The sequence below is a fragment of the Haliotis asinina genome, chromosome 2 (assembly GCF_037392515.1).
Source record: "Haliotis asinina isolate JCU_RB_2024 chromosome 2, JCU_Hal_asi_v2, whole genome shotgun sequence".
NCBI lineage: Eukaryota > Metazoa > Mollusca > Gastropoda > Lepetellida > Haliotidae > Haliotis > Haliotis asinina.
Window position 1 is genome coordinate 87,951,609 of NC_090281.1, and position 13,357 is coordinate 87,964,965.

The 13,357-nt window shown below is 40.8% G+C and overlaps 1 protein-coding gene across 1 annotated transcript; it reads left to right on the forward strand.

The window, feature by feature from the left end:
* Window positions 1-2,116: 2,116 nt before the first annotated feature.
* Window positions 2,117-13,061, forward strand: LOC137274532 (DNA-directed RNA polymerases I and III subunit RPAC2-like). The gene is made up of 5 exons (XM_067807773.1): window positions 2,117-2,208; window positions 7,764-7,864; window positions 10,240-10,316; window positions 11,866-11,945; window positions 12,920-13,061. Exons 1-5 carry the CDS (start codon window positions 2,170-2,172, stop codon window positions 12,980-12,982), a joined length of 360 nt encoding a protein of 119 aa, XP_067663874.1. The 5' UTR covers window positions 2,117-2,169; the 3' UTR covers window positions 12,983-13,061.
* Window positions 13,062-13,357: the final 296 nt, after the last annotated feature.

The window sequence follows — 13,357 nt, forward strand, 5'->3', positions numbered from 1 at the left end:
AAATGTATATTAAGATTGTATTTCGATCAAGATGCATCACATCAGAATATTAGTATATACATGACTTATTCTGTTGACAGTTCGTTTCTTGTTAAAGGTAAATGCGAACATGAATCGTACTCATTATGCAACAGCTAATCTGAAACTTCGGGGGATGTGGGAATCGAACCTGGGTCTTCGGTGTAACGAGCCAACGCTTTTACCACTCGACTATACTCAACGCCGCATTTGGAAAAGGAACCGTCTAAGTAAACTTATCCTCAGTACTTTCCGTTACACTCTACTGCTGAGGCTAACAAAACCTTATGGGAGGTCGTGTCGGGTAACCTTTGAGACTGATCAATCAGAACACAGCTTACCAAATCGCACATTCGCACATACCTTTTGAACTTTTTATCTCGAAAAGGTTTGTACCCGAACAATTCCGAATGCTATTTAGCGTACGCTCGCTTATGGGTGATGCACACGGCACACGTACAACCATGACAACAGCGAGTAAACAGACGCTGAAAATACTGTTTTAGCATTATTCAAGGATGTTATCTTGCGGAAATATCAGCTAATGGTAACCATGTCAACAGAAACCCCAAAGCGTATATACTGCAGGTCAAGTAACTGTGTTATATGCGAATTTTTGTTTGTGGAGAGATATGTGTCAGTGACCTGAATATTTTGAAAGTCCCTCTGATCCCTAAATAGTGGCCGTTGTCTGATTGGTTAGATCTATTTAACCGTCTCGCGTTTGACTGGACGGTCATTGGTCGCTCAAAGCAGGGAGCCTATATAGAGTAGAGTATCCCTGCTCAAAGGTTACCTTACGCGACCTTCTACTAAGTTCTGTTATACTCAGTGGTGAAGTGTAACGAAATACACTGATAATGAGTTTACTTAGACTGGAAAAGGAACTAGCAACACACTGCATCACGACAATGATACTTTTATCATTATAGGATATTTATATAGCGCACATCCATGCAACTATTGCTTGCTCAGGGCGCTGCCATTTGTTTCCCTCGATCAATGGATGTCCGTCTCAGCGTCACATTGTATTATCAATCTCAACTTACTGGGGAGTATACAACTCTTGCTGCCTCTAGGCGCACCGAGTTTATTGTGGTTCTCTCATCCTAACGAGGTACCCAATTTACAGCTAGGTGGACTGAGACACATAGCCACATGTACTTTGTCCAGTTTTACTGCACGTTGCTGTACCCACAACTAGGTTTTTGCACGTATTCATGTGGCCACAATCTGGTCATATACCAACGGATTCGTGGGTTCTTTTAAGTGCACAGGGTTGTGTACTGCACAGTAGGGGTTGTGACAACACTGTCTGCGAGTCTGCGGGTTGTGACAACACTGTCTGCGAGTCTGCGGGTTGTGACAACACTGTCTGCGAGTCTGCGGGTTGTGACAACACTGTCTGCGAGTCTGCGGGTTGTGACAACACTGTCTGCGAGTCTGCGGGTTGTGACAACACTGTCTGCGAGTCTGCGAACAAAGTTGACACCCCGGTTGTTACACCCGGTTACAGGTGGGCTCGATCCCGTCACCTCAATCTCGCTAGATCAATAGCCTGGCTCTTTGGTCAGCTCGCCCACCGCGCCCCATAATATCAGTACCCACGCATATGTTTGAGAAAATCACCATTTGTTTGATTTTTGAAACTTTTATAAACACATCACGTAGTGTTCCAGAATGTATCCAAATATTATTTGTGATAATCCATCATTATGATTCAAAATATAAGACTTGACACCCAGTGGCACACCCATTTAACACACCCTCGTCGTGGATTACCCACGTAGGTAATATGTTTGATATGTGTGAAAAGTCAGTGATATTGCAATTGATTGATAATATTCCTCAAAGCATCTCAAAACCATAATTTTATTCACTCACTCAAAGTGAACACAAAACTAAATTTTACTTTACAAATATCGCTACAGTTCACCTAATGGAATCAGTGCGTAAACGAAAGAGCAAACAGCATGAATTAAAATCAACAGCATGTTCTGGCGTGACTGCGCAGTGGTTATAACGTGACAGAACACGTTCCCAGGAAAAAGAATTGCGCCCAAACGCGCCCGCTTTTTTCGACTGCGCATAACCGGAAGCAGATGGACAGGAAGTAATGCAACCACATGTTCATGTGTTGTTTTTACGAAAATGACAGAAGCGCTCCAAAAGCAACCATTACTAGAAGTAGTAAGTAAATAATGGGTGATGTGAATACGTAACTGGACTAGAATCATTATTGTCCACATTGTTGCTTAGCGAGGATGATCCATTTTAAATCGCTGTGAATTTTCAGTCAGGCCAACCATACAAACGGTGAACAAATCATCAAAACTGAACTCATATGAATAGACTCAGACTAAATTCATATCGGTGAGAGTTCCGCCCGTACCCCCCCCCCCCCTCCCAAAACATTAACTTACGAATTGTCACTCAAATTAATCACTAGTTATACCATCAATAATGTGTGTAAGGCATGAAAAACAATATATGACTTGCAATAACTGCCGTTCCCGTATTCAGCCTCTGGAATCGAACGGGTGTCCATATCTGTTGAGGTCAGCGTAACAACATCGCCATATGTAAGCTGTTTTCCATACAACTTATCAATACTCGAGAAAAGTACAACGTACCTCTACTGACCTCTCCAGTAAACGAAGCCAGTGTCCTCTGCAATGTTTCTCCGCGCTACAGTGATACATATACTCGGCTACATGTAGAGCAAAGTAGTGTCGCCGAGTGTGTGTTGTCGGTAGTTGCCTTTTGATGCGCCACCACCAGTTTTCGATCAGGATTGTACAGACACCGTTAGTGGAATTTGGCACTAAATACAAATAATCTTTACTTGAAATGGCGGATTATTTGCAAGTCATTCGTGCGCATGTACTATACAGCATGCACTTACCTTAATAGTTCTATAAATGGTTGACTGTACAACGGGTGTAACCCAGGTCAGACAGTCCGTAGTAAGCCTTCCAACAGTCCGTAATAATATGACTACCCCCCACTTTCCTACAGATAACATCAAGTCATGTCCGTCGGTCGCGCGTCTCTACAGGAACAAGAAAGAAATGTCTAGTCTCCCTACAAATACCTCACAAAACCATCTGACTCTCTACCATCCTACTTCTATGATACTTACGTTTCCCAAACGTATTTTCGTCAGTTTCCACCGTCATGCCAACCCCCTCGATTCTGTCAAAACCATTCTGTTCAAACATCGCAGAGCATACCTATCTACAAAACATGAAATAGTCCGATATGTGTTTCTCTTGAGGTTTCTAGGACTTTCCCATCACCATCACAATCAATACTTGTTTCTCTGATTGTGTCTGCATGTGACATTTTATGAGCAAAGCAGTAGGTGAGCAAAACGGTTTTTATCAGTGACAATTCGAGCCAGATAACCACATCCCCCTCCGTGTTGGACCTTGATTTTTGTTACTTTTTTTAACATACTTTGCGGTTACACCAGAACCGATAGTCGGGAACCTTACCCTTGCGATTAACTGCGTAAGTGCGAGTTAGTACTTGCTGACAGTTAGGACAAGTTGCTTGGGCTGGTAACACCCCGTACAGCTGGCAAAAAGAAACAGTGCTCTTGGTGCTACCTAAATGTGAAAGTAGACAGAAAAGATTCGTGGGGGGGGGGGTGTGTGTAGCATTGTCCAGAACGTGTAACAACCCAAGGTGCTGGATGAGGTGCTTGGGAGACATTACGAAGGGGTGTGGGATGGGACACTGCATTGACAAGTGAAGGTATGGGAGAGCGTGGAGGTGAGAAAGACTGGAAGGGGTCTGCAAGAGTTACACTGCACTTACGGGGGCGGCTCGTTTCAGATGGTTGAGCGAACCAGACTTTTTAATAATGCGTTTAGGGCGTGCTTGAAGGAGACAATGTACTCAGATTAGCAGGAGATACGGGAGCAGTGTTCGTACTATTACTGATGGTGTTAATATTTTGAGTAAGTAAAAAAGATACACCTGTGCTGGACACTGAACAATTACCGGGCTGACTGTCACTCGTTCGTCGCTCAGTTGATGGGTCACTGACGCTTGATGAACCCTGGTGAGTCCTCGTTCAAGACGTCAATCGCTCTCTGACCTGGGTCGATGTCACCATCCGATAACGGAGGAAAGAAATACAACAGTGGATCTTGTGAAGAAGAGGGTTCACGATCTCGTACTACGTTAAGGGGAATATCTAAAATAGAGTATAACGACATGGCTTCTAATTTTTATCTTTCTCTTACAAACGGAATGTGTACCATGCCCAGCTTGGGTCTCGCATGGGAATGACAACAACATGTATATTTTACTCAAAAAGCATTAAATCATGGGATGTCATTACATACAAGCAACTCGTAACAACATCATCATATGCACGGGAAAAGCACAACAGGTGATGTCTACATCTAATTCAAATTTCGCACTTACCAACAGCGTACGACATCACAATTCCTTTACTACAATTAGTTGTTAAGCCACTATCACCTCCATATGTCAAAACTGTAAAGGAAAAAAACGTTCACGAGAACGGGGTTCGATCTCATGAATTCGCCATCTTTATGTCATTGTGTGTGTCCACTGTTCCTCGGAGCCACCGAGACTTCTGAAGTAAACCCGTCATTTAATACAATACAACCCACGCGGAAGCCTAAAAACTAGCGTCTAAATACAGTAAGTTCCGCTCTGTCGGTCACCAATCTCAGTAGCACTGAGGTAAGACGACCCGGGTTCGGTTCCCAGAAGCGACGTCGTTTCTTTCAGACTTAGTTAGATTCTTAGTGAAGTTAGATTAGTTAGTTATGTAGTTCACTTGAATGCTTACACCACTAACATTAGACGTATGAAAATAGTATGATAATTCACAGGAAGTTGCCGGTACCGAGAAGAGACGGGCGGAGCAAAGACAGGTGAAGAAACACGGATACAAAGTAGAAGGACAATAAGGCGTTTTATTTTTTATCACTGCTCCTCCTGCCACTTTTTGAATATTACCCCCAAACTTCTAAACCCCCATTAAACGCTTTAATCCCCCCAAAATTTTTACCAGCGCCCCTTTTTGAAATATTGCATCGGGGAATAAATCCCCGTGGCTGCATTTCTTACTGAAAAAAGAGGGGGGGTACGGGCGGAACTCTTTCCTTCATATCCACCAAAAGAGAACAAAAAACACCAGAAACTGCCACAATATCCTCTGAAACCGAAGCAAACTTCCTGCTACGGAAAACTAATCGTCTGAAATGGAAACAAAACCTGCGAATCAGCTACAACAGCGCCCGTGAACGGTCGCCGAGCGAACAAAACGGCAGTCACAGCAGCCAAAAGCGGCAACCATAGCATCCTGAAACGACATAAATATTATCAAAGATGGTGGCAAGTGGAGACGAACAGGCTGTAGTCAATAATGTGTTTAGTCACCAAGAGTCTAATCTTGAATATTTGCCATCAGGATGTAGCGCATCAACCCCCTAGCTGTTGTATTAAGCTTCAAACGTATGTTCAGACTTGTTTCGGTTTTAGAGGATATTGTGGCAGTTTCTGGTGGGGGTTGGTGGAAATCTGTGCATCACCCAACTCCAAGGAGCAATTGATGGCAACACAACAATTCGACATGCCTTTGCTGATGCTGAGAAATCAGCAAAATGAAGAGCTTCCTAGACTTTTTCTATACAACTAACTGAAAATTGTTCCGTCTATGACGCCACTGTAGGGCTCTTGCGACAGAGTTATGTAACTTGTCTGTGGTTTCGTTTGCGGGCGAGAGAGAAGCAGATGGCTTTTTAGCAACTTTTGAGCACTTGGTATTAACAACATTTTTTTAATGAAAATGGCGTTCCGTTTTTAACTAACCAGAAGTTTTTCATATGCAGTGGTAAAAAGAGTACCAAAAAATTTAGATTATTCGTTCTGAAAGTAAAAATTCAGACTTAAGTTTGTTTCGAGAAATCAGGGCCAGGATTAGTTAAATAAATAGCTTAATTTATGTGACAAAGCTTTTGTATTAACACCTGTGATCATCTCAGTCCTTCCTGTGCATCCCCTTCTCACAACGAAAAAATACGAGAATTTTTTTATGCAGTTGAAACCAAAGTAGGATATCAATTTTTGAAAAGCACAGACAAATGGATTTATGTACTCAGCCATGAACAACTGCCACACATAAATAATCTTCATTACAGTTTTTATTTCAAGTATGTTTACACTAGTGGTATGATCAAACCAGAAGTTGACAAGAAGCGAGTGCATGCACACATCGAGTCGAAAATTAATGTGAAACCAGCAAATGGAAGGACTGAGATGTTACCCTTAGGATAATGTCCCATTGTTAAGTTAATGGCATGTGGTCAGTTGGTGTTATTTGGAAGATGTATGACAAAAGGGATATCACAAAAGTTGAGTTTACAGACTGTAGTTGCATATCCAGTATGTAACTTTTAAGCCGCATTAATTGCGGATCACTGCCACATACATTAACACCTAGAAACTGTAAACGTCCATGGATTTCTTCACTCAGTGTAATATTTTAAAGTCTTGACAGTGTATGAACTGGAAGATTATTTGTGCAACTTGGAATGAGGATACCCTAGTATGACATGACATATGAATATGCTTGAACTTTGATACAATAGTGATCAGAGCCTTTTACAATGTATAAACCCCAAGAAAATAATGTTCAGCTCAGATTGGTACCGGGAATCCGGGCACTGGAGTATGAGCAGAAAGTGTTAAAGATGCTGTTATGAAATGCAATGTTTCTTCTTCTTCATAACTGAGACATAGTTATGAACAGTTCAGTTAAACACGTTTCTGTTTGTTCAGCCCCTTGTTGACCCAGATGTGCATTAATAAGACTACCTCATTATGTAGTGTGATCTGGAAAATTGATTCTTAACTGCCGAAATGGCAGGACATATCTTTTGTCAGTTTTCTATAATAAATTAGGATCAGATTGATTTCTTACTTGGTGTGAGGAACATGAGACATTGTGAAGACAGAAATTGCCCCTAGTTGCTTCAGATATCATTTTGCTTGGGCACATGCTGTTGTTAATTTGTTAGTGATCCAGAACTGCCTTTATGCACAGGATCATATTGCTTCAGCGTGAGGGTTGCCCTCAGGTAAATCTTTTGTCATTGGAAACAATGCCCATTCAAGCTAACTTGAAAGATTTATTGATCATTAGGGTAAGATATCCTTTCTGATCACACTCCCCAAATTAATAAATTTGCTGGTTCTGCTGTAAGTATTAGTACATACACTACCTGTGTACATGGTGTAAGATATGGTTTAACAGTAATTATTGTATTGATATACATGGTTTGCAATACACCATGATCAATATGTACACCCCCTGTACAGTAGTTCATACTTTACATTTTCAAGTTTTATCAGACATGCACATGCACAATATGAATCCTCTGCAGATTTTCAAAATGTTTTTATACACTCGTGCCCATGTTTGTTTCTGCCTTACAGTGATTGTGATTCAAATGCAAAACGGAAGGAGCTGAACTCAAATATCAGATGCTACACTTCTGACTTCCAAGAGGTGGTGAGATAGCCCAAATGGTTTTCATGCTACAGACCTGGGTTTGATTTCCCACATGGGCTCAGTGTGTCATAAAGCTTAATATTGGTGTCCCCCACTGTGATACTGATTGAATATTGCTAAATGTGGCATAGAACCACACTCACTCCCTGTAGTTTCCACATCCCTAATTAAGAAGCTTTAATTTCAGATTCATACTGGGGAGGAAGATGACGAGACCTGCCGCACATTTGTGATGCACAATGAGGACCATACCCTGGGAAACTCCCTTCGATACATACTAATGAAAAGGTATGACCTCTGATACTTTACTGACTTATTTAACATGTTAAATATTAACAGGCATGTTGTCTTACCTCACTTTTGACTAGAGGTCATGCAGTCGAAGTAAACTTTGTTTGAGTGTTAATCGTTACACACCACCACTGAGTCTAACAAACCCGAGTAGTAGGCTGCGTCAGGTAACCTTTGAACAACCTATGCCCGTCCAATCAAACACGAGATGGTTAAGTAGATTTAACCAATCAGACAACTGCTACTACTTTGGGATTCGAGGGACTTAAAAATATTCAGGGCGCTGACACAGACCTCTTCACAAACAAAATTTCTCATATAATGCAGTTATTTGACCTGCAGTATATACGCTTTGGGGTTTCTGTTGACATGGTTACCATAAGCTAATATTTCCGCAAGATGACATCCTTGAATATTGCCAAAACACTATTTTCAGCGTCTGTTTACTCTCTGTTGTCATGGTTGTAATGTGTGTCGTGTGCTATACCCTAAGCAGGCGTATGCTAAACAGCATTCGGAATTGTTCGGGTACAAACCTTTTCGAGATAAAAAGTTCAAAGGGTATGTCCAAGTGTCCACTTTCGCAATTTAGTAAGCTATGCCCTGACTGGTCAACCTCAAGGGTTACCTGACATGACCTCCCATAACGCTTTGTTACACTCAGTAGTTTAATTTAATGTAAAGTACTGAGGCTAAGCTTACTTTGACTGAGAGGATGTGGCCATTTTGATTTTGTTTTTCTGTACAGTCAAAAACCGTAGAAAAGTAACATATGTCATATTTGGGATCACACTTACTTTTTTGGTTGCGTACCATTCGGGATTGAACCCGCACCACTTAGAGTCAGGCACCTAATTGCCAGCACACAAAGTCAGCCACCTAGCCCACTCAGCCACCAAGATTTCCACAAAAATGGAAGTCAAACCCCTGGTAGTCTAGACTGCGTAGTTTGTGTACCCCATTGATAAGTGTAAATTGACATGGCTCCCACAGCCAAAGGTTATGATCACACAGTGCCATTCAGAAAGTGGTCAAGTGTAACATGTCATATTTGGGATTATACTTTCTTGGTAAAGTACAAATTCTAGTATCTTTTTACAAGTTGAGTCGGATGAGGGATTGGAACCAACACCCCTCAAAGTTACCACTGATAATGTTTTTCTGATTGATTGGATTGAAAAATGACACTGATAACATGACAGTGATATCATCTACAAAATCAAACGCTCATTATTCAGTATATCGAATTGTAATTACAATTGCATAAGACTTAGAACTCATTCGATCTTAATTCCATTGAGCCTTTCTGTTGAACATTAATGCAGTAAAAAGTATGAAACTTCAGACATATATAAATTTTGAATAGTTGCAAAACTAATTTTGTGATTCTATGATAGATTTACTGAGAACACATGAGAGGTAAGTTTTCCCTCATCACGTGACAAAAGTCTGTCGATATAATATGTTTTCAGTAAACCCAGTGTTCATGTTGTACTTGATACTTATTCATAGAACGTGTAGTTGTAAGAAAAGTAGGAAATTAGTTTTTATATGTATCAGATCAGTTTGTTTTGCTAAGAATTCAATTGGGTGTAAGCGTTCGGTTTGTAAATTCACAGTGAATTCATCAGATGAACAGTATGGATACATTTGCAGCAGGGACTGAAATAGCCGTCTGCTCTGCCGACACTGGTGACATATTTGTAGGAATAGATGATATTGATTGCAGGCTTCGTGCTGTCTGAGAGAAAGTTTCCTCCCTCCTAACACTGACAATTCAAACAGGATATGTATGATCACAAGCCATCTTTATGGTATTAGATCTGTAAGATTTTTTTGCAAGTGCTTGGCAGCTCTATTGTATCAATATGGCTATTTGAGACCTCTTGTATTGGGTTTATGACATGAAACGTTTACCAGAAGGAATAAATCTATGTATTTTTAAATGTTTATGAATCATATTGGTGAAACACTGTGTTGACAATATTTTGATGTCTTATGGAAGATCACGGGTCATTGTGTAATGTCACTTGTAGTGGTGGACAGGTTGTGTTTGATCAGTGCCTTCAAGCAGAAAGGGGATTGGTGGGGTATCCCAGTGGGTAAAGTGTTTTTAGTTACACCAAAGTCCAGGGTTTGATTCACCACATGGGTACAATGTGTGAAGCCAATTTCTGGTGTCCTCCCCCATGATATTGCTTAACCATTGCTAAAAGCAACATGAAGCCATTATACAAATGTATGTTAGCAAGTACCCTGTTTGTCCTGATCCAGTGTTGATTACAGGACTGTTGTTGAGTACAGCATACAGCAGTATTTACCCACTGTTGTTCAGGTACAAGGTTAAAATGCATTTGTTCCTTACCCTGCAGTGCGGACGTTCAGTTCTGTGGATACAGTGTACCTCATCCCTCCGAGACCAAGATCAACTTTCGAATCCAGACCAATGGTGAGTGTTCTGTGGCATGATGATGAGATGGGTGGTAGACTGTTTTTGTTCCTTAGTACACAGATTTGTTTGCAGAAAATGCTCTATACTGTTCAAATGCAGGGCCCTGTTTCACAAATCTATCATAGAGCTAGATCTGTCATAGGATTATGTTGCAGTATAGAAGTTGACAGTCATTACACAACGGTAAAGTTGTGAAATGGGGCCCAGTGAAGTGGTTAAAGCGTTCCTTTGTCATGCTGAAGACCTGACTACGATTCCTCACATGTGTGAAGGGCAGTTCTGGTGATATTGCACTGTGATATTGCTGGAATATACCTAAAAGTGCCATAAAACTATATTCTTTCGCTAAGTTTTCTCAGCACATCGTTTGAATGAGTGATTGTAGTTTTACGCCAGTCAGCAATATTCCAGCTATATATTGGTGGTGGTTGCGACAAACAGGATCTGGTGGTCAGCCTTGCTGACTCTCAGTTGACATGTGTCATCTGTTCCCAACTGGATCAATGCTTATGCTGTTGATCACTGGATTGTCTGGTTCAGACTGAATTATTTACAGACTGCCGCCATATAGGTGTAATTTTGCAAAGTGAAACTAAACTCACCCACTGACTAACTCTTAGTTGACCGTGTCTTATTGTGTGAATTGGTCATATTTAATCAGCTGGTCCTGATAATTCGTTTTTATTAATATTCTTTTCCTTCATTTAACTGTTACTATGGTTAACGTGTCATGGCATAACAGGTTTTAACCTGTTAGAAATATACTCAATATATATAATTTGTAATAGTCCAGAACTAAAACCTCCCAGCAAGTCTTACTTTGAAGTGTGAAATCTCTTTGTATATAAAGATCCAGATAAGAAAAGATCCAGTGGGACTTTTGAAGATCTGGGATAAAATTAGTCTTCAGCAACCCATGCTTGCCACAAAATATGACTATGTTTGTTGCAAGAGACGACTAACCAGATCGGGTGGTCAAACACATGTCATCAGTTCCCAGTGCACCAGATCAATGCTCTTGCTCTTGATCACTTGGTTGTCTGGTCCAAACTTGATTGTTTACAGACTGCTACCATATAGGTGGACTGTTGTTGAGTGTAGTGTAAAACTAATCTATCTCTCTCACTCACTCACTCACTCACTCACTCACTCACTCACTCACTCACTCACTCACTGATTCAAAGTAGAACTTATCTTCCACTGATGCTTGTAGAAGGTGAAGAACAGGATATGGGTAGGTCATTGAATTCCAGTTGTGTAAATTGAAGATCATGATATCAAACATTGGATTGACTGAAATTTCTAAACAGTATCACCTATAGCTGGAAAATTGTTAAGTGCGGCATTAAGCAACAGTCAAAACCCAATAAAATTTCTACACGGGTAGCAGATTGTTCCCTCAGATGAATTATTGTTTTTTCAAAGTGACTTCATACACTTTATTATATTCCATTTAAATCTTAAATGTTCTCGTCAGATATGGCTGAGATACTGCCGATGTTATGTTAAATATTAACTCACTCATACACTTTCTTTCTTTCTTAAGGAAAGCCAGCAACAGAAGTTTTGAAAAAAGGTTTGGAAGATCTGAAGAAATTGTGTCAACATGTACAGAAAACATTTGAGGTAAAACTTCTCAACAAATTAAGATTGTACATGGATCCTGCTGCCATATTATATCACTTGCTCACTCAGCATTGTTTTGGCCTGTTGTTGGTCTGCAGGGGTGCATCCAGAGCTGAGGTACATTCCCCCTGGTTTCATGGAATTCATGAGTGATCATGAACACGTGACTACCGTTTCCTGGAGTGCTCAAGGACACATGACTGCCGTTTCCTGGAGTGCTCAAGGACACATGACTGCCGTTTCCTGGAGTGCTCAAGGACACGTGACTGCCGTTTCCTGGAGTGCTCAAGGACACGTGACTGCCGTTTCCTGGAGTGCTCAAGGACACATGACTGCCGTTTCCTGGAGTGCTCAAGGACACATGACTACCGTTTCCTGGAGTGCTCAACTAGTGATGTCATAGACCTGATAGTCATCATTATGTGTGTTGGCCTTTCTTCAGATAGGTGTTTCTGAAATCATTGGGCCTGCCTGACTGGCCCAGTTTTGTAAAAAGTCTATCTGATTTTACAAACCTTTGTTTACAACCTGTACAGGTGTAGGCCAGTTCCCAGACTGTCGGCCATTAGCACTATGAGCATGCCACAGACTTAAGCAACATGGGTTCAAATTAAGTCAGATGATTATATTTCTAGGATTATCAGCACTTGTATGATTGCTCAAGTGATACACACCTGAGACAGACGTCACTTCCACCTTTCGTCTGACGTCATGTTGGCATATGTGATATAGTGAATACTTGGCGATGTCCTTTGTAACACCATAGTTTTTGAGTGAGTGAACAGTTTGGTATCTAATGAGCGAAAGGGAGTTAGATACCATGCTGCATCAATGTGTAATAACATTGTAATATTGATATCTTCAATGAGTGAGTAAAACACAACTATATCTTGATACTGTTCAAACCCAAACTCATTGAGAAATGTAAGTTTTCATTTCTTGAAATACTAACAAGAAATATTTTGTTGTTTCAGCACAGCATGGCGGAGTACAGAGATTCTCACCCGGAAGATTCTGAGATGGTCGAGGACACATAATTCTATCCCACACTGCCTTGTTATTACTAAGTAATTGTTTTGTAAATAACCAAAAATTAAAGGGTTTTTTTTGTTTTCAGTATTGTCTGTCTATTTGTCTCTCAAACTGCTCAGACAAGTACTTTTGACGTGAAGAAAATGTTTGTTTTGGAACTACAGTCACTGTTGTGTCAAACTTTGATTTGTCACAGTTACGATTGTCACAGGGTAAAACCTGGGTCCTGCATATGCCTTATTTGGTCATCATTTGTGTCAAACATCAGATACCTCTAACTAAATACCTAGGTCCCTTCAACCTCGTCAAGGTTAGCCTAATGGTGAGGTGTTTGCTCTTTGTGCTAAAGGTCTGGGTTCGATTCCCCACCTGGGTACAAT

Excerpts from the sequence above, each read along its gene's own strand:
- LOC137274532 (XM_067807773.1), top strand. The coding sequence starts at position 2,170 with ATGACAGAAGCGCTCCAAAAGCAACCATTACTAGAAGTA. Across the intron at positions 10,317-11,865 it reads CTTTCGAATCCAGACCAATG|GAAAGCCAGCAACAGAAGTT; the intron begins GTGAGTGTTCTG and ends TTCTTTCTTAAG. Across the intron at positions 11,946-12,919 it reads ATGTACAGAAAACATTTGAG|CACAGCATGGCGGAGTACAG; the intron begins GTAAAACTTCTC and ends TTGTTGTTTCAG.